This window comes from Dermochelys coriacea, chromosome 13 (assembly GCF_009764565.3).
Source record: "Dermochelys coriacea isolate rDerCor1 chromosome 13, rDerCor1.pri.v4, whole genome shotgun sequence".
In the NCBI taxonomy this organism is placed as follows: domain Eukaryota; kingdom Metazoa; phylum Chordata; order Testudines; family Dermochelyidae; genus Dermochelys; species Dermochelys coriacea.
In genome coordinates this window covers 23,139,674-23,159,051 of record NC_050080.1, presented here as the reverse complement: position 1 = coordinate 23,159,051, position 19,378 = coordinate 23,139,674, and the positions used below count along the sequence as shown (strand labels likewise).

The following is a 19,378-nucleotide window of genomic DNA, read 5'->3' as shown; positions in this document are numbered from 1 at the left end:
CATATTTACAAGTGTCCCCTCCCTTTTCTTCTTGTTACACCCTCCCCTTGGTCTGTTCTTCCAGATAGCTTTGTGGAGATGTTTTTTACTGGAATTTTAAAAATCTTTTTATTGCCCTGCTATACAATACTCTGAGCACCTTGGTGGGAGTGGGTCAGAGGGCATTTTATAATTGACTCTCCTCCCACACAGCAGAGAGTACCCAATGACATCTTACATATCAAATAACTCTGTAATCTTTATAATGTGGAATGTTCAGACAGTCAGAGCCAAATTCCTCTCTGCTATATAACATGGTCTCGTTTTTTTTTCCTCTGTGTTTTCAGGGTCATCTACAATGAAGTCATACAGACCTCCAAGTACTACATGAGAGATGTGACGGCTATTGAATCCACTTGGCTATTAGAACTGGCACCTCACTTTTACCAAGAAGGAACGGTACGGACTCGACATAGACACCAAATGGTATCATTGCTGTATTGACAGCTCTTGTACTTAAAGCTTTTTTTTTTTCAGTATTTTTTCTTTTGTTTGATGGGAATAGAAATGAATTGGGGTGTAAGTCACTGAAGGGGATTTAATATATAAAACTCTGCTTTGCAGTACCCTTGAAAGAACTCTGTTTGTCATACAGGAGTACAGCCTTTCTAGACATTAACTCAGAGTTGCAATTCTCTATTTGAAATCCATTTGGAAATTCAGCACAGAGCTAGTCTATCCTCAGATATGTGTTCAATAGCACTTCTCTCAGTGGTTCTGTTGACTTGCTGTAGGTAAGTGTAAACTTGAGATGGCCCGAGTCTTATGTGCGTTGCAACGTCTTTCTGGGCAGTACCCAACACTTCATTATTTCAAACAAATAAATGATAATTGCTCTTACTTAGGAAAATAAATTAGAGGTTAAAATTCAGAGTCATGGAGAGGAGCGTCTTTTTATAGATAAACTTTATACAAGTTCATTTTTGTACTTAGCACCTTTACATTAAGGAGATTGGCTCAAGACCTGAGGTAGCTGGATGTATGGTTATATAATGTGTATTCCTGAGGCCCCAAGGCACCATAACAATTAAATAGCAAAAATTAGGCTTCAAGCGGTTAAATTGGAAGTTGATTAGAGCCACAGGACTTGAATGAGGAGTACTGGCTTGTTCTTTCGCTGTGACCTTTTAAATAGTATATCCTTTATTTTAGTTTAGTTTATTTTAAAAGGGTTATTGTTTTGCTTCCCTGTACACAAAGTGGCTCAAATGCACAAAGTGAAATAATTGAAAAATGAGCCAGGTTGGCAGGTACACATAATGATAACAGGCACCACATTTTCAGACAGATGTTCCTTATTTTTTCCAGTTGATGCTATCCTTCTAGCTAAAAGCCTATTTAAAAAAAAACAAAAGCTTTGCTCTGGGCCTGAAAGTAACCAAAGTCTGGCCCTAGCCCCCTGAAAGGAGTAAGTGCCACAGGCAGGAACACTCAGCAGAGAGAGCCCTGCCACCAGTTCTGAACAGCAAGAGCATCCAGCAGATAACTGCTTCAATGGGGAACAGAGGAAGAGGCGAATTCTTAGGTAACAGGGTCCTAGACCAATGGCACATCCTTGAATAGTATCCAAAAGTGAACAGGTAACTAATGCAGAACATGAGGCATTTTCACAATAGCCTTGTAGCATCTCAGAGGCAAGTTGCTACATTGTGTTACAGTTAAAACTTCTGAATCCTCTTCAAGAGTAGCCCTAAGCAGAGCTTGTTGCTGTAATGTAGCTTGGGAATGATGGGTATGTATCAATCACTGTGGCAAGGTCTCTCTTAGAGAGAGGAGATGCTGCAGTCTCTTGATTGACTCTGCGTGAATAAAGGTCCTACAAGTTCATGCTATCTGGGAACATAGAAGCAGTGACGATTGAATGTGGCCCCTAACAGTCATGAGTCATATCCACAAAGAGCATACATGTACATCTTCAGTCACTGCCACTTGTTCCTGCGAACCTTCATCACCATGTCTTGTTTAGACTTTGCTCTCGTTCATCTACCCACCTTCATTAGGCACAATCAGAGCGGGCTCGATGGAGAGTGGAATATTATCTCTGTGCTTGTGACACTGAAGCTAGTCTCTGCAATAGCAGACTATACATAAACACTGAACAGTGGGGATGACCAAATGGATGTCACGTGTGTGATCAAGCAGGAAGGAAGACTAATTACTGAGTCCTAACCTTAGTGGAATTTGAGCGGTACTAACTATAAAGCAGTGCCAAACAGCCTCATTCCATGTGCGTCATGAGATTCTTTGGGAATCTTCATAAAGCTCTTCTGTGGGCAACATTCCAGGAAAACAGTGATGTGGGAGTATCAGTGGCAAAGAGTTACATTCTGGTACTCCTCGGGGTGGCCATAAAATAGGCACACAAAGAGCAGTATTATTGTGAGGCTGTATTCAGGCCAGCCACTACCATCTGTGCAGGAGTAATCTGCATGGAATAGGAATATGCAGCTCCCCTTGTGGAACAAGTCTCTTCTGATGTGGAGGGATCCAGAATGGAAACCTTCTGTGTTAGTCTGTATTGGAATGAGATCTGGTATTGCGATGCTCAAATGCAGGACAATACTGTAATAAAAGCTTCAGACATGATTTTTCAAAAGATCAAGTGAAAATTATGTGCCTAATTTAGTTGAGCAAATTCCACAACTGCACAGGCAAATAAGAGAATTGGATGTGGAAATGTAGCTAAATAGCCATGTGTGTTTGGTGTGGGGGTTTTTTTTTGGTGCACATAGTTTTGCATGTATATTTGTGCGCTTGACCTCTTGAAAAATCTGATCCCTATTGTCCAGATCTCTTCCTTGGCGACACTGAAGGAGTTTTAGGGAAGTTTATCCTCTTAAAGATTTGATATGTCTATGAGAGCCTCTTATTATTAAATGACCTTGCAAGTTCATTTGTTAGCTAGACATAGCGATGTGATTACAGCAGAGCATTGGCATTATGTTCATGTAATAGATTTCAGAGATTTTTTTTAAAATGTCAAACTTGGATAATTCATCTGTTATATAGGATACTTACCATGCTATAGATTTCAGAGTAGCAGGGACTTCTCAGGTAATTTGTAGATTTCCAGGCCAGAAGGAAGCATTGTGATCATTTAGTGTGACCTCCTGTGTAACACAGGCCAGAGAACTTCCCCAGAATGATTCCTAGATTGAAGGGTTTCTACCTGGTATTCCATAATGCACTTGGCTGAGGTGGTAACGACACTGCAAGGCAGGCCTTGTGCTTCTGTTGATGCTGTTCAACACATGTGCCTCAAGCATGGCATTAGAAGGAAATGAGACAACACTCCCACTGTACCAAATCTGCCTGTGGAATCCTTGTGATTCAGATCTTTACATGGATTATGTACATGGTGTTTTAACACCCTGTAATCTAACATCTCCATGGGACAAAGCTTTGGGACGAGATTTCTTTTTAAGTGGGAGTTGGTTGGAAATCTGGTGTAATTCTCAATGGCTTGTGCAAAGGACTGTTCCATTTTAAAAGGTTAAATTATTTTTGTAAATTAAGCTAGTTTGGAAGAGTTGTTGTTTTACACTATACCGATGGTTTAGGACCTGCCTATCTGGAGTGACCATCTCTCTCCCTGTATGATACTGCCATCATTATGATTGAAAATGCTTGATCTAAAAGCTCCTTTGGTTTAATAGAGAGGGAACTGCTAGCAGAGTGTTCTCAGGATGACTTTAGGACTTCACCACCACTCTCTTCTTTGGTCTTAAAGAGATCAAATCTGTTCAGTTTTGCCACATGCCCTAAGAATCATTTTCATCCTCAGAAGGGGAAGGTTTTGTTGTTTTTCAGCTTGCCTTTCCCCCCTTGCCCCCAAAGACTTAGGTGAATTTGTTGAGTGTATAAAAGATAAAAATTGTTTTATATTGGATCTGTGGTGCCTAGAGCCATGGTTTAGTTTCACGTAGCTTTTTTTGGTAAAAATCAGAATAAATGAGGTACTTAATTTTGTTACAGCATATTTCACTAAGGACGAGTCTACACTGCCCTTAAGTTTGAGCTATGGGAGTGTGAATAGCGTGCGCACCAAAGTGCTGTGCTGTAACTTCTCCATGTTGACACTGTGAGCACCAACTAAAAGGGGTTCCTAGTTTGCATGAATGTAAACCTGTGTGAAGAGGATTGTTATTGTAACTAGGAACCTTTTTAATTGGCACCCGCAGTATCCACACGGGGAAATTACAGCACAGCATGTTGGTGCATACTGCTGCTCACACCCACTGTGGGACAGTGTAATCATAAGCCTAATCTCAAACCCAGTGCGCAGTTCATACAGAGTTAGTAGCAGAGGAAGCGAGAAATTACAAGCAACAGGCAAGGAATAAAATACATTAGTTATTTGAAGGGGAAGGAAAGACTTGCTATGGCCCTGTGTGTGTGTTCTGTAAGACAAACAGGAGCTGCAGGGGAGAGACCGAATGAAAGGACAGGGTGGTAGACAACACTAGCTGAGCAGGGAAGGGTAGAGAGAGGAGGTTTGTGAGGTAAGATTGGGCAAATCCATGGAGGGTTTAAAAAAAGGAGCGTGAGCATGCTGAAAAACTCATGAAGCTGCAGAACGAGAGGGGCGGTCGCATCTTTTTGCAGGACATCAAGAAACCAGATCGTGATGATTGGAAGAATGGGTTGACAGCAATGGAGTGTGCCTTGCACCTGGAAAAGAATGTGAACCAGTCACTCCTTGATCTGCACAAGCAGGCAACGGACAAGAATGACCCTCATTTGTGTGACCTCTTCTGTTAATCATGAAACATGTTCGCATGACACTAATATAAACCCACTTAGGTGATCTCTGCATTTTTTCTGTTCTCACATAAGTGTGATTGTACAAGCTATTTGATCCCACACAAAGACAAGTGATTATGAACTGCGACACACTCATGTGAAAGAGTTTTTGTTGGCTGCATATATTAACATACAGTTAACTATGGATGTTTGAAGAATAAGTTAAACTTCCCTCATTTTTAAGGAATAACAACATTTCCCCCACTGGTGGTGATAGAAGAGTCCACAAGGGTATAGGGAAGAACGTCTTTCAAAGAGTGCACTAGTGAGCTTTCCCAATGCCTATCTTGCTGAAGTGTCTTAGATGCTTTTTAAGACATGCAAAGGACAGATGTTAATTTATAAATAGCTCTGCTGCTTTCTCTTGGATGGACTAAAGGTACCAGAACCTCTGTTTTACCCTTGTTGCACCATAAAAACATATGAATGGATGCTTGCAGAGGCAGTGCTATTTGAGTACTGCAGGCAAAGAAAAATAAATCACCCAAACATCTGTAAAGTTGTCTCATGTTGAAAGCACTTAGGTCAAGATATCATCAACTGAAAGTGCTTAGCAGAGAAATCTCTGCGGCACACTAAGAAGTTCCAGAAACATTGGAACCTTGATACCTTCAGTCACTAGATCTAAAACAAATTATCCCTGATCAAAAAGCTAATTTATGTTCTTATTTTTATTTTTTTGTTTCCTGTGGTTTGGGCACAAGCATGGGCAGTAATCACCCATGCTTCACTCCTTAAAGTTAATGTACTTTTGAGGGATTATACCCTTTCTTGGGTCCTCTTCAGTATGCACTTTCTCCATGGCACTCTTTTCCTTCCTATTAGATTTTAAAGGTGAAATATTCAAAGGGCCAACAGAACTGCAGCTTCAGCATTAGTAAATATATCGCTTTGCATGCACACATCTGGTAATTGCACCTTCAGGCAGGTAGCTAGAGGTAAATACTATTTTGTGCATACAAAATTTACATTAGTAGACACTGACGAGTTGCTTCCTCTTGCAAATTGTTTAAGTACTAATGTGTGCACTAGGACCAATTAAATACCTTAGGGAAAATTTGGTTTTGGAGTTTCTGCATTTATTTCCAGAGGAGCATTAAGATTTGATGCATTTTAACAAAACTAACAAAAAAAAAACCACAGGATTTACTTTTTGTTGAGTCTATAAAGTATTCTGAAATACAGATATGGAGACTGATTTAACTAGGAATTAAAAATTCAATACACTTTACTTGGATTTTTATGAGTGTGTGCCATATGTACTAAGCACTTTTTCTTTCTTTCTCTTGCAGCATCTTTCCTTGAAAGCAAAGAGAGTTAAAGTAGATGACCACTGATTTGGTGTGCCTGTTGAGCCATGTGACATCAGATGCAAAACCTACTGCTAATTCAAAGCTGGCTACAGTCCATTCAGCAGTCAGTTCATTAGCAACCTGACCCCACATCAATTAAATGTTTAAATGCCTGCCAGGATCCTGTAGGGGTTTATGCATGACCAATACATTGTAAACCTAAGTAGAGCTTGTGTTGTGGACATATTATTCCTTGGCCTAATTGACCACTCTCTGTAACCTGGATATGTTGCTCTTTTTAATAGGTAGACAAATGATCAGAATATAAAGGGGGGGGACACAGGACCACAAAGAATCAGAACTTCCAGAAAAGAATCCAAATGCTTAGCGTGGTACAGCACCCTTTGAGAGAGAGGACCAGGGTTCAGGATGCCCTGTTTCCCATTCCTTGGAGCACTGTGAATATTACTGGCCATCCTGAGACTGCTTGCTGAAAGTGGGTAGATGGAGGGCAATGAGTTGGCCCTTAAAATGTAAGGGGCTGCCATGGAAACCTTGATACTGTGTTTAACTGTGCCTAATTGGTATGATGATGATCTGAAGCAGCAGAATCCTCCTCTCTGTGAGTCAAGCTTTCCCCATCCTGTAACAATTGTTCTGTAGATAGTGCTGTATTTGAAATTAATGGTTTCCATACTTCAGAAGCACTATTCACCAGTGGGGAAATCTCTTTGTGTTTGCTGCTGCTCAACCGTTTAGGAAGCGGCTACATTTTGATCAATCATGTGGGATGTTTGCATACGTTCTGTTGTGGAACAGGATTTATGCAGACTCACAGATGGGGCTTAGCTTTATTTTCTGAGTAAGAATAAATGTGTCAGCCTCTCTTAACACTTAGAACCCTCATGAGATTTCAGAAGGGACACCTCATAGGAATGCTGCTTTTAGCAAGATTCAGCAAGATTAAAATGCTCTGTACTTCCCACGATCAGGAACATGGTCCTTTATATATTTTTATTAAAACAATCTGCTCTTTGCTGTTGAGGATTCTCCTCCTCTTATGCCAGTGGGATGGGTATTGTCAGCAGCTAGTGGTTTAACTGGGACCCCATGGCTGTCTTTCATAAAGAACGTTACCCCCTTGTGTTTAAACACAGTCTCTTGGGTACATGTGTATTTATTTTTCTTACCCTTTTGATGATATTTATTTTAGAAATGTGTTTGAAAGTTTTATTTTTGTAAGGACATTGGTTTGGTTGATGTGCTTCTTTGGAACATGTTAACTATAATTTTATTTCCATTTCTAAGAAGTGTGTAAATAAGTGAAACTTTCTACATAGAATAAATGTCTTCTTGCCATAGGACTACCTTGCACATAATTTCTGAAAACTTCATTTACATTGCTGCTTCCCCCAAAGCTTGTTCTGTCATGGGAAATGTGTGGTCTGTGCAGTGTCTAGGTCCTCATCACCAACATAAAAAATAGATACGTTAGCCTCAATGTATGGCACTGGGAGTATGACAAACTGTCATCCCCACCCTCCTGGATTTCCCAGTGCAACCCATCTTCTCTGTATCTTTCTCTTAGATTGTAAGCTCTTTGGGGCAGGGACTGTCTCTGTGTACTGTACAGTGGGAAGAACACAAAAAGCACTAAATAAAAAGATCCAATGTACTTTTTTCCTCTAAAAGGGGTAGAGAGAGAGAGCTGAGTACAAAGACTTGTAAACTTTCCATGTTGCTCTGTCCTCCAGAAACAGTCTCTAGAAAAATAAAATCATTGAATCAAGAAGGCTTGAGAACGTATCCCTTCCCACGCATCCAACTAGCTAGCTAGTGATTATTGCCACTCTGCCGTGATTGTAGCATGCTGATCTGCCTTGTGATGTGGCCGTGCAGTAAGCATCCAATTAATTTGGCATTTCTCGGAATACCAGGTGCACTTGAACTCTGTGCTCCAGAGACTGACCCTGCTACGTGGCCAACGTTTCTTCCTGTTGCAAAATAATTTGATTCTTGATCATTTGAGTCCTTGTACCCAGCATGGCCTCTGTGACTCATGCAAAGTTAGGGGCATAGAGATTTGAAAGTGGTGTTACAACATGTAACCAGTTACATCTTCAGTTAAGCAAGTAGAATAGGTCTGTGTAAGAAATCCCAGTCTCCCCAGTAGAAAAATTACTTAAGTTTCCTCTGTACTGACAGTGCTAGAGGCAGCACCCTGTCAGAACAGACACACTTGATTCTGAAGATTTGGGCCAAGAGTGACTAATGATACTGGCTGCCTTAATATCTTGGTATCCAAACTGAGACAGCTTAACAGAAAAGAATAGAGTATAACACCCCACCTGTCTGAAAATCAGGCCCTTTTAAAGGGCTTTCACCCACAGCGTGAAGCTACTAAAATCACTAGTTGATTTGTGAAATTCAAGCCTAAGGCTTTGCCTGCTTGATTCATAGCACTGTGTTTAAAGTAAGTTTGGTTACAGAGACTAATAATGCTGGCTTGTAGCAGGCTCTGCAACACAGAGAGTCTTAGCAGAAACATCATTGGTGCTGAAGGGAGGGTGATTCAAGGATGCTGCCATGTGTTCATAAAGGGATTTACTGAAAAATGCTAAGATTTGACACCAGTTCTCCAATGGGATGATGATAGAGTATTATGCTCTTGCATCACCAAAGCTGTATTTGAAGAGATGTTTTCTGTAAAAATAAAGCAAGTTATAGCTCACTCACTACCCGCTGAAGTTAGATGTTAAATCACCCTAAAGCAATAGAAGGTGCTGTTAGTATTTCTGCATAAGACCGTCACTGAACTGATGGCTTACTATAAAAAGGATTGCCAATGGTAGAAATAATATGAAGCTAATTGGAGTAGAAATTCAGTCAAAGCAATAGTAATTGAAATGCAAATCACTTCCCAGAGATTAATGCTGGCTGTGACAAACTGATGGGGAAGCAGTCACAGCTGTGGCCCATTCTTCAGCCAGTTGTGGGAAGAGGCCTGGGCTAAGATGAAAATGAGAAGCTCAGGCAGACAGATTTAAAGTGATGCAGTTTCCATTAGTTCTGTAGCCATGCCCTGTTACACAAGTGCCCAGTATATTAACCAGATTGCCTGCAAATTCTAATTGGCTTATTTTATTTAAAAAAAAACCCAACCCACTAGAATATTCCTTTAATTTCAGGATACAGTGCTGTACCTTAACTCCATTTTGTGCCCTTGTTCCTGGCCACGACATTCACCATCCTTATGGGAACTTTACGTAATCTGTTCATTGCAGATTGGTTTGCATGTATTCTTAAACCAAAAAAAAAGGGGGTTTTGTGCATTGCTAGAATCAAAGCAGTTGAACTCTACTCTATTTCTATATGCCACCTGACTAATGAAACACCAGGATCTTCTCTACTCCTCTATCTAATTGGTCAGTGCAGACAGTGCATGTTTATCCTGTGCCAGCAACTGGAGACACAAGACCAAGAAGTGAAGGACTGGCAGCATAGGGAACCCCTCCAAGCACTTCTGTCTGAAGGGAGACAGGCCTGCAAGAAGTTGAGGTGGTCGATAAAGAATTTTAACATAACACCAGCCTGACCCTTTTTGAAAGGGGGAGTATTTCTGAATCCTGAGAGAAAGCTAAGAAGCCATCTTGTATTGAGTTCAGTGAGGAGAATGGGAGAGTCAGGAGAAAGGAAGCAGTGAATCAGGAGATGCACCTGAGGGGAACAAGATTAGCTTAAGGGTGCATAAATTTCTTCACACCAGTCAAATAACTAATAATTAATTGTGTACATAGAGGACGAAGGCGGCAGATACCCTATTGAACCTGGACATAAAGGCTGTCCAGCTGATTGCACCTTTGTTATGAAAGTGTTTTAGACTCCCTAAACCGGATCATGATTCAATGGCTCTACCCTCACACTAAATAGGTCCTCATTGTTTAAACTTGGCATTTTGTAATAGCAGAGGCACTCCACTGTTAGTCAGCTGGCAGAGAGCAGGTAGCAGAGCAGTATCATTCTGGACACTTACAAAGGTGTAGAAGTTGCCATCATTTCAATGCTATGCTTTGAGGAGCCTGTTTACCAGAAACAAAGCTCTCTGATTCTCCTCTGTTAAGTGAGATCAGTCATTCCCTGTACAGTGAGGATCAGATGTTTCTAAACAGTATTTTAAAGATCTAGCACTAAAGAAATGCTAATGATTACTACAGTACATTGTTTGGGGGAGGGGACATTACTACCCTGTACTGTAATATTTAATTTAGGAGGCTCTTCATCTAATTGATTAGAGGCTGTTTTGTCATCAATCAACACAGAGCCTGGCTTGTGGGGAATTCCCCCACTCTAAAAATGAAGCAGGTTTGCAGCCTGTCGGACATATCCACAAAAATCCATTCTGATCTGAAAGTGTGGTTCTGCTATGAAAATTGCAAATTCTAATCTCCTTACATTGCAGATCTGCTCCTTTGTGCATCAGTGTCTAAGTTGCTTTCTTTAGTGACTAAAATCAAGGTTTTTTTTATGTCACTTTACTGCTATTAACTCTTCAGATCCAACTCAGCTATGCCAGTGAGCTTGCAGCTGTTCCTTCTCAATATTGTTATTACTAAGTATCAGTTACCAGGCCAGACAATCATTCTTGAGCAAACCCAGTGTAGGCAGTAGGTTAGGATAGGTGTCATTAGGAGCTTAATTGGATGAGTTTAGGTTGCATTGGTTTTACCTGAGGGCTGATTTTGGTAGCAATCTGTGAGAAGGAAAGAAGCCAGCTTGACTCTCAGATCTAAGGATGAGTTTACAGGACTGGCACTTATGGGAAAAAAAAAATCACGTGCAAGCTGAGCGCATTTGACGGGGAAGTCAGAGAAACAGCCACACTGTCGATTTGTACAGTCCCTTTTCGGAGAAATGAACTCTGGCTGCAGTTTGAGAAATTTAACAATAGGTGGCAGCAGATCACAACTTCCAGAGCTAGTTTCTTACTGAAAAGGTTTTTGGCCAATTTTTTAATCTCTACTTCTGCGGCCCCCCCAATTTGTTGAACTTTAGAAAAATTGACAGGTTCAAAACAGTTGAGTGATAAATAGAAGGAGGGGAAATTGAAACAATTTCATGGGTGCAGGTAGTACTAAGGAGTAGGAAACCAGTGGAAAAGATGGCCCAGATAGCTAGGTAATACCTCTGGCATCAGACAGGGTAGGGGGAAAAGTCCATAAAACACAATTTGTTATCTAGGTGGACTCTCCCAACTATCCAACAGGTCATTAAAATGGCAGCTGTCATAGGCTGTGTAGGGAAGAATATGCTGGTAGAGGAGTGAAAGCTTTTAGTACTGCTCATTTATAGTTGTTGGCTTGTTTGACTTATTAAATACCCAGAATGTTTAGCCTGCACAGAATTAAAAAAACAAAACAACACATTGTTCTTTTGTTTTAATACCTTGGACTTCTATGGTGGCTTCTAGTCCCAGATCTCAGAGTTTACAATGCATTAAGCTTTGCAGCCTTCCTGGCCAGAAGAGGTGGTATTCTCATTTTACAGATAGGGAAACTGATCCATAGAGAGGTAAACTGACTTCCTCAAGTGCCCAATTCCTGAAATTAGTTTTATGGAGCTGCAGGAGTCCCCCTGTGTGGAACTCATTGCAAGAGCTGGACATGCATGAGGGAAAACCAGAAGCAGAAATAACTCATGGGCTAGGTATTTACTAGTATATTGATGTAGTACCAAGCTCAGGCTCCCATATGTTTAACTAGGCCAGTCTTCTTTGTCTGTGTTGAGATAATTGGTTTCTTTTCTCTCACAGCCCTTAACTTAGTTACAAAATACAGCAATACGCTTGTAATGTTAGAATGGTGAAGCTATTTTGTTGAGAGCTGAGCATTAACCCCCTTGATTCACCCATGAGGCTGAATTAATTTTGTCCTGTAGAGCAGTGTAGTTATCTTATTGCTTCTGAGTCCTACTTGCCTCGCTATAGCAAAAGAGAGGCAATCCAGCTGATCCCCATAGGACTCCCTTTATCTATTGCTAACCTCTGCAAAGCCCTGTAGTATCTAGTGTCTTTCTTCTGAGAATCTCAGTGTTTATCTCAGCAAACCTTAATTGAGGTGTGGATCAGCCTGGACTCAGCAACAGCAGCCCCACCCAGTTGCATCTGTTGTGGTAGATCACACAGTTGGTCATCCCTAGGACACGGAATCAGGTCCAAAAGTGGATGGGCAGGTAATCTAGAAGGCAAAGCATTGGTACAACATGCCCTTTTCCCTTTGTCGCTAGGTAGGCAGGCTGCTGCGAGTTGGACTATTAGTTTATATATAACCTCCACTGTCAAAGCCTGGTAGAAAATGTTTTGTATTAGTCCAGCCTAGAGATGATGGCATAAGTTGCTATGGCTAGGTCTATGTATGAACAGAAGGGGTGCAATCTTGTAGAGAAAAGGCATTATTGGCTATGGCTATGTATGTTGTTGGTAGTGTACATGTACAGGTACAGCCAAGTACTACCAAATACATTGCTCTAGTACTACCCTGTACTACCCTGTACATGTTTCCATAGTGACTGGATTTTCAAGTGTTCAATGTATTGGATACTGAACTGTGCAGGTGAGCACCCCAAACATAGGAGGGTAATTTTTGTTAACAAATTTTTCCAGTGCACAACCTTTGTCTCTTTAGCAGTAAGGTGCCCTGCCCTACAGAACAAACTTTTGTAGGACACTTCCCTAAAAAGCCAATAACCTGTATGAGGGCAAAAGTCCACTTATACTTATTTGTACACATGCATATTCAATCCTACACAGCCTCAAGTTCCTATTTCCCTGCAGTACTGCCCTCTCTTTCATCTATTTCATACAGAAGAGTTTAGCGTGTTAGCACAATAGAGGCTTCCTGTACAGTACACTAACTGAAGGATGCATGAATAAAACTAAACTTGACACTAAAGTCCTTTCACTATTGCTCTTCAGTGACCCAAATGTTGAGCTTTGAACCCTCCTACCCACAAGAACTTTTCTCCCAGGCCATTCTTCCTGCTTGTGCAAATTCAGGGCTTGTATGAGGAACCAGGCTAACAGCTCTGAAAACAGCTCATTTATAGCTCAGCAAATTTAATGGCAGCACAAGCTCCTCTGTTACTCCTTACCAGCAGCCCTCAATCCCAACCTAGAGAGGGTACCTGTGGAGGCTGAGTGGGGAGTTCAATCTCCATGCACCATTTGCTGCATGGCCTCTCCCCCTGGACTGCCAGCAAAGGGGTCAATTACTACCAGCTGTGATTGTTTTGGAGCTGTGGCTCCTTGACCATTGGGAGCTATACTGAGACCCACAGAACTCATTCCATGTGGGTTAGGTCATCTAACAGCCAGCAAATGCCAATGTTTTTCAATCCCTAGTAACTTGACTGGGTAACTAGAGGTGAAAAGTTATTATTAAAACGAATACAAGTAGATCTTTAAGGAGGTCAAATGTAAGGCAAGGAGTTGCAAAGGTCTCAGATTTTCTAAGCTTTTTCAGATAGCATGAGACTTTTCCTGCACACCTGGTGGCCAACAGATTGATCCCACCAGTTAGAATGGAGCAAGCTTCACAGAACCAGCTGAGATGGATAATGCTTAAGAATCAGATATTGCTCTCCTTCCCTTCTCCAGGACATAACAGGCTATCAGGAGTTTTTAAATGACCCAGAGACTTAAGTGGCTAGTAGCCCTACTTATCTGGAGCCTGCTGGACAGAGCAAGGATAGTCGGGGTTAGGGCATTGGCCTGGAGCTCAGGAGATCTAAGCTTAATTGTCACCTCTGCTGCAGATTAAATGTGACCTTGGCAAGTGTGACTTAGTCTCTGTGCCTTAGTCCCCTCCCCCCATCTGTAAAATGGGGGTAATCCCTCCTCTCCCTCATCCTTTGTCTTGGTTATTTAGGTAGCAAGCTTCCTGGGGCAGGGATCTTTGCACTGTGTGTTTGTACATCTCATGCCAAAGGGCTGGGATCTGAGTTGAGGTCTCTAGATGTCAGCGTAATGCAAATAAGTACTGGGTGTAGGAGGTGTGCACAGAGTCACTGAGGAAACTCCTATCTTCAAGGATAAAAAGAAAATGAGTAAAAGTGCTAAGAAGTTACTTAGTACTAAATGAAAGAAATCAGAAATGTGGTGTCAGCATCTCCATCTCACACAGCCTAGGAGCTCTTTGGCATTTTAAGGACTGACTGTTAGTCAGGGAGCCAAACCCTGAGCCAGAGACAACAGGCCTCTGATGTTATGAACTTGCCATAGATTAGGGTTAGTGTTTCTGCAAAGCACTGATCGCAGCGGTAGGCCTGAAGTGAAAATACAGGCTCAGACAATATGAAGTAGTGTTGCTAGTAGCCACTGGTAACCATCCAATTGGTCTGAACACCAAGAGGGGCTCTTCATTGCTCCCTTGGGAAGGTGCTGGTCGGGGAGGAGAACCAAGGGACGTATTTCAGAGCTAAATTACATGTGTGCAGAGCTGGAGAGCAGGCAGGGGATGAATTTGTCTTACTAGAAACTGTTTCCGTTTCTTGGAAATTGCAGCTATTGATCACTTAACCCTTGCATGGCAGGAAGAAAGGGACTTTCCAAGATCAGGTGCCAGAGAGGGGGTTGATCAGAGTGGCTGCAAAGTCCTCTGGTTTTAGAGAGACTTATGGTTAGATGTGAGGAGGCTAGTAGGGAAAAGTGTCCTGTTCTGCTTGAGTGTAAGTCTTAGCAGAGCTGTTAATTTCCAACTACATGTAGGATAAGAACTGCATCCCCAGTCTTGTAGATCTCCCTTTCCAGCTCTAAAAAAAGCTCATTCTAGCACCTCTATAGGCATACTTGGGGTGTACTTAACTTCAGCTGACTTTGGGGGTGGTGTGCACAGGCCTTTGTGCTCTTTAAGTTCTTAAAGACATTAGTGCTGGTGGAAAGGCTGGGTTACCAGCTCTGCAGAGTGAAGCCGTCTGGGTTTCCCCAGAACAGGTTCAGTGTATGCAGTGCTAGTACCAGCTTTGCATAGCACCCTGCACCTACAGCTTGGATCCAAGCTGCAGGGACCATGTATACAGAGGGGAGGATTTAGGGGCAGTTCAGGAGGAGGGACAGCTGGGGGCCACTTCACCAGCCCCTATGTGTAGCAGAATCACCGATTCAGTCGAGCTACATTTCCCTGGCCCCAGTCCCCCCATCTCTGCCCCACACCTAATACCTGGATGCTGCAAGGTGAGAAATAGAGCAACTATGGCTGTCATATAAGAAGGTGGGTGTGACCAGTGTTCCCTCTAATTTTTCCCACCCATGTGCAGAATGAATTTTATAATGTGCACCAATATGGACACATCACCTCCACATTGGTGCACATAACAAAATTAACGTGGCAGGGTGGGGCCGAGGGATTTGGAGTGTGAGACAGGGCTCAGGGCTGGGGCAGAGGGTTGGGGTGTGTGCGGGGGTGAGGGCTCTGTCTGAGAATGCGGGATCTGGGGTGGGGCTACAGATGAGGAGATCAGGGCAGGGCCAGAGGGTTGGGGAGGAGTGTTTGAGGGCTCTGGCTGGGGGTGTGGGCTTTGGGGTGGGGTCGGGGATGAGGGGATTGGGGTGTGGGATGGGGCTCAGGGCTGGGACAGAGGGTTGGGATGCAGGGGGCTGAGGCCTCTGGCTGTGGGGTGCGGGCTCTAGGGTGGGGCCACCCCAGGAGCTACAGCGGGGAGAGAGGACTCAGCTTACAGGGAACCTAGGGCGTGACTGACAAGGCCAAAGATCACCCTCCAGTTTGGGAGGCGGGGATTTGGGCTGCAGAGGAGAGAACTGAATGTGACTGGCTGCGGCTCACAGCAGGTTCTTCTTTGAGTTTTGTCCTGATGGGTGCTCCACTTCAAGTGTGCGTGTGCCTCTCAAGCCCTTGATTAGAGATTTTTAGTTAGCAGTGCCTGTATGGCCCACGTATGCACCCTATGCATCTTCGTGCTGGATACTGAAGCTATATAGGGGTGCGCAGGCAAACCGTCCTCAGTTCCTTCTCAACTGCCTCGTCCTGAGACAGAGCCCTAGAGTGTCCATCTTGAGTGTGCCTCAGTTTTTCTAATATTTCTGTTGTGGTTACAATTGTTTTTATTATTAATAGCTAGTTGTTTGTATGCCTATAGTTAGTCAGATAAGTAGTGGGATGATTGTTGTCCTCTTCTTTCCCTTGGAGAGACATATTGTTTTCCTGTCAGGGCATGCCTAGCTTGCTACATTTCAAACATTGCATCTTCTGCTGAGAGGCTATACCTGTGAGCAACGGCCACTCTAAATGTGCCTGTTGCGTGGGGGAATCCCACATCACCCAGAAGTGCGACTTCTGCCTGGCACTCATGTCCAGGGCAAGGAGAAACAGTGAGATTAAACACAGACTGCTAATGATGGAACAGTCCCTTTGGCCAGCTTCTGAGTCAGGTCAGGAGACATGTCCCCCTCTTGTACGTCTGTCTCCAGACAGATCCAGTGCCCCTCCTACCTTGGCACTGGCTTCCCCTAAGAAAGGGAAGACTCTGGAGACTTCAGGGAAGACTTCCAAAAAGAGGAACGTTGACTCTCACCTTAAGGAGCCAGCTCTGAAGAAGTCCAGGTCCCTGCCAAGTTCTACAGTCTCTGGAGCTGCGACTTCTTGACTCAGTGCTGTTGAGTTGAAGGACTCCTCCTCTGATACCAGCAGGTCTGTAAAATCCCAGAGCATGAAGGAGAAACATGGCTCTGATAGGGCCTTGTTACCTTCTACCAGCAAGGAAGGCAAGCAGAGACATTTAGGACTGGGATCCGAGGGGTCTGGGTCTGCTCTAGGGGGTCTGGGCCATCATTCCCTGGGAGGTGCCTTTCTTCTGTCTTGGAAGAGGGCCTGTTCTATGCATTTCTTCCAACACTGCTTACAGTAAGGGTGACAAACAAAATCAGACAGGACAGAGCCAGACTTATCCTTACAGTCCTGATGGGGCTGAGACAAGCTTGGTACCCTTACCTGTTTCACCTATGTGTCCAACCATTGTTCAAACCTCCAACCATTCCTCATCTCCTGTCACAGGGTGCGAGTTGTGTGCTGCATCCCAACCTAGCAGTTCTCTGCCTCAGGGAATGGCTCCTTGATGGTTCATGGCGTTAGAATCCTCCTGCACTATAGAAATACAGTGGGTGTAAATAGTAGAGAGGGCAACCCGCTCTACTTACGTGCAGAATTGGAAGAGATTCACTGGTGGTGGTGTCACTGCCTCCTGCCTGATTCAGTTCCACTTTCAGTCATCCTGGATTATCTGCTGTATATAAAGAAATCAGGGTTATCAATTAGTTCAGTTAAGGTCCATTTGGCCGCAATATTGGCCTTTCATCCTCTGGTAGAAGGATTCTCCATATTTGCTCATCCAGTATTGTCTACACTTATTAAGGGTTGGGGAATCTCTATCCACAGATTAGAAACCTTATCCCCGACCTGAGGCCCTAGCCTTGTACTCATTTACCTTATGAGACCTCCATTTGAACGAATGCCAACCTGTTCTCTGTTTCATTTATCTATGAAGATGGCCTTTTCAGTAGCCATCACATTGGCCCATAGGGTTGTAGAGATTGGAGCCTTGATGACAGATTCCCCTTTTATGGTGTTCTTTAAGGACAAGGTCTCTTTACATCCATACCCTAAATTCTTACCTTATGTTCTAGCAGAGTTCCACCTTAATCAATCCATTCACCTACCAGTGTTTTCCCCCAAAGCCACACAGTTCTCTACAGGAATCTTCTTTACATACCCTGGATGTTAGAAGGGCATAGGTCTTCTACCAACCAAGTTAGGAAGTCACCTAGGCTCTTCATTTCCTTTGAGGATATATCCATGGGGTCCCTGATCTCTTTCAAGATGGATATCTGGATGTATTATCATTTGTTATGATGCTGCAGATATGTGTCCACCACCCAAAAGAGTAATAGCCCTTTGGAGAAGATTTCTTGGGTGGGGCCTGCATCATGGCTTGTCAAGACAATTGGTGCTTTGGAGCCCCCTGCTTGGAAAATGCTGCTGACCCTCTTCAGTGAGTCTTCATCTGGTGGAGTCTTCATCTGTTCTTACACTGAAGAGCAAAGAGCAGGGATAAAGGTAAGTTTGTACCGAGATTCTGTTTTCAGTTTTGAGTCGGGGCTGTTTACCTGCTGCCTTAATGTCAGTGCTTCTGTAACAAGTCTGGGGACGGTCATCCATGCACACTTGAATTGTGAAGGCCAGCTGTAGAAGGTTATATTGTAAAGCTTTCGTGTTTCAACAGGTTACCCAGACTGCTGGGAAAGACCCCAAATGGTCAAAATTGGTGCTGGGAATACTACGGTTAGTGAAAGCCTTCTCTATAGCTCCTGCCCCCTGCTTTTCCTCCTCACACATTCTCCCTCTGAGAGTCTGTTACCTGTACCTTTTAGTACCTGTCCCGCTGCCACAATTTGCTCTTAACTCTATTTAACAGAGGTTACAGTTTGCATGAAGAGTGCTCTAGAGGGGAAAGATGTATTGTACGGGCCAGGAGGAGAGCCAGTAGACTGGGAAATATAGTAGACTGAAATATATGGGAAACTACTACTCAGTTCTTGGTCATTTGAGTGAAGTTTCCATTAAGGCTTGGAATTCTTCCAGGAGACCTTGTACCTAAAGTGAGCAATAATTCCTGCCAAGGCAGGTGTTTCAGGCTGAACTAGAGTCCCTGCCTCAGGTGCATTGTGAGTCACAGTGTCCTGGACAGGACAAAATTTGTCCATTCCCAGGCAAATACTGCAACTGGACATAGTTACATAGAGAACTCCAGGACAGCTTCCATAAAAACAACTATGGATGCCCCATTGGTCTGCCATCCCCAAGGCTGGCCCTGAACTGTCAGGCAGTTCTACAGCCTTAGAGAGCTTTGCGGTATTGATTTCTATGGATCATGCCTCGCTTCTTGCCATTTCATATGTACACAGCCATGTGGAAGCTTTGATTACATGGGGTCCTTCTTCCACCTCCCAAGAGTTTTAGCATAGAGGCTGGGACCTAGTTAAGAATTCTGGGTTCTCACCCTGGGTCTGTTACTTAGTGGGCCATTCATTTGCCTGCTGTACCTTATGTTACTCAGCTGTAAAAATGTGTGCAATATTTATCTCCTAAGGGACTGGGGGACTTTAATGTTTGTAAAGTACTTTGAGATCTGTGGATAAGATGCCTTATGGAAGAGCAAAGGTTTTTTTGACAAGTTGG

The 19,378-nt window shown here is 43.2% G+C and overlaps 1 protein-coding gene and 1 long non-coding RNA gene across 8 annotated transcripts in view; both read left to right on the top strand.

Annotated features, from left to right (window-relative positions):
• Positions 1 to 7,508, top strand: part of DHX35 (DEAH-box helicase 35) — a 47,461-nt gene extending 39,953 nt beyond the window's left edge. For 3 of the 6 annotated variants that reach the window (XM_038369972.2, XM_043495730.1, XM_043495727.1), the window contains 2 exons: positions 327 to 438; positions 6,135 to 7,508. In XM_038369972.2, coding sequence (XP_038225900.1) covers positions 327 to 438; positions 6,135 to 6,179 — 157 coding nt within the window. In that variant the 3' untranslated portion in view covers positions 6,180 to 7,508. Of the gene's footprint in view, positions 1 to 326; positions 466 to 6,134 lie in introns of all 6 variants that reach the window. The other 3 variants (XM_038369970.2, XM_043495728.1, XM_043495726.1) reach the window with 1 other exon arrangement.
• Positions 7,509 to 9,576: 2,068 nt separating this feature from the next.
• The window catches only part of LOC122456427, a 33,706-nt gene continuing 23,904 nt past the window's right edge, over positions 9,577 to 19,378 (top strand). For both annotated transcript variants that reach the window (XR_006275350.1, XR_006275351.1), the window contains exons 1-3: positions 9,577 to 9,695; positions 11,329 to 11,333; positions 18,091 to 18,256. This is a non-coding gene — a long non-coding RNA (uncharacterized LOC122456427). The remainder of the gene's footprint in view (positions 9,696 to 11,328; positions 11,334 to 18,090; positions 18,257 to 19,378) is intronic.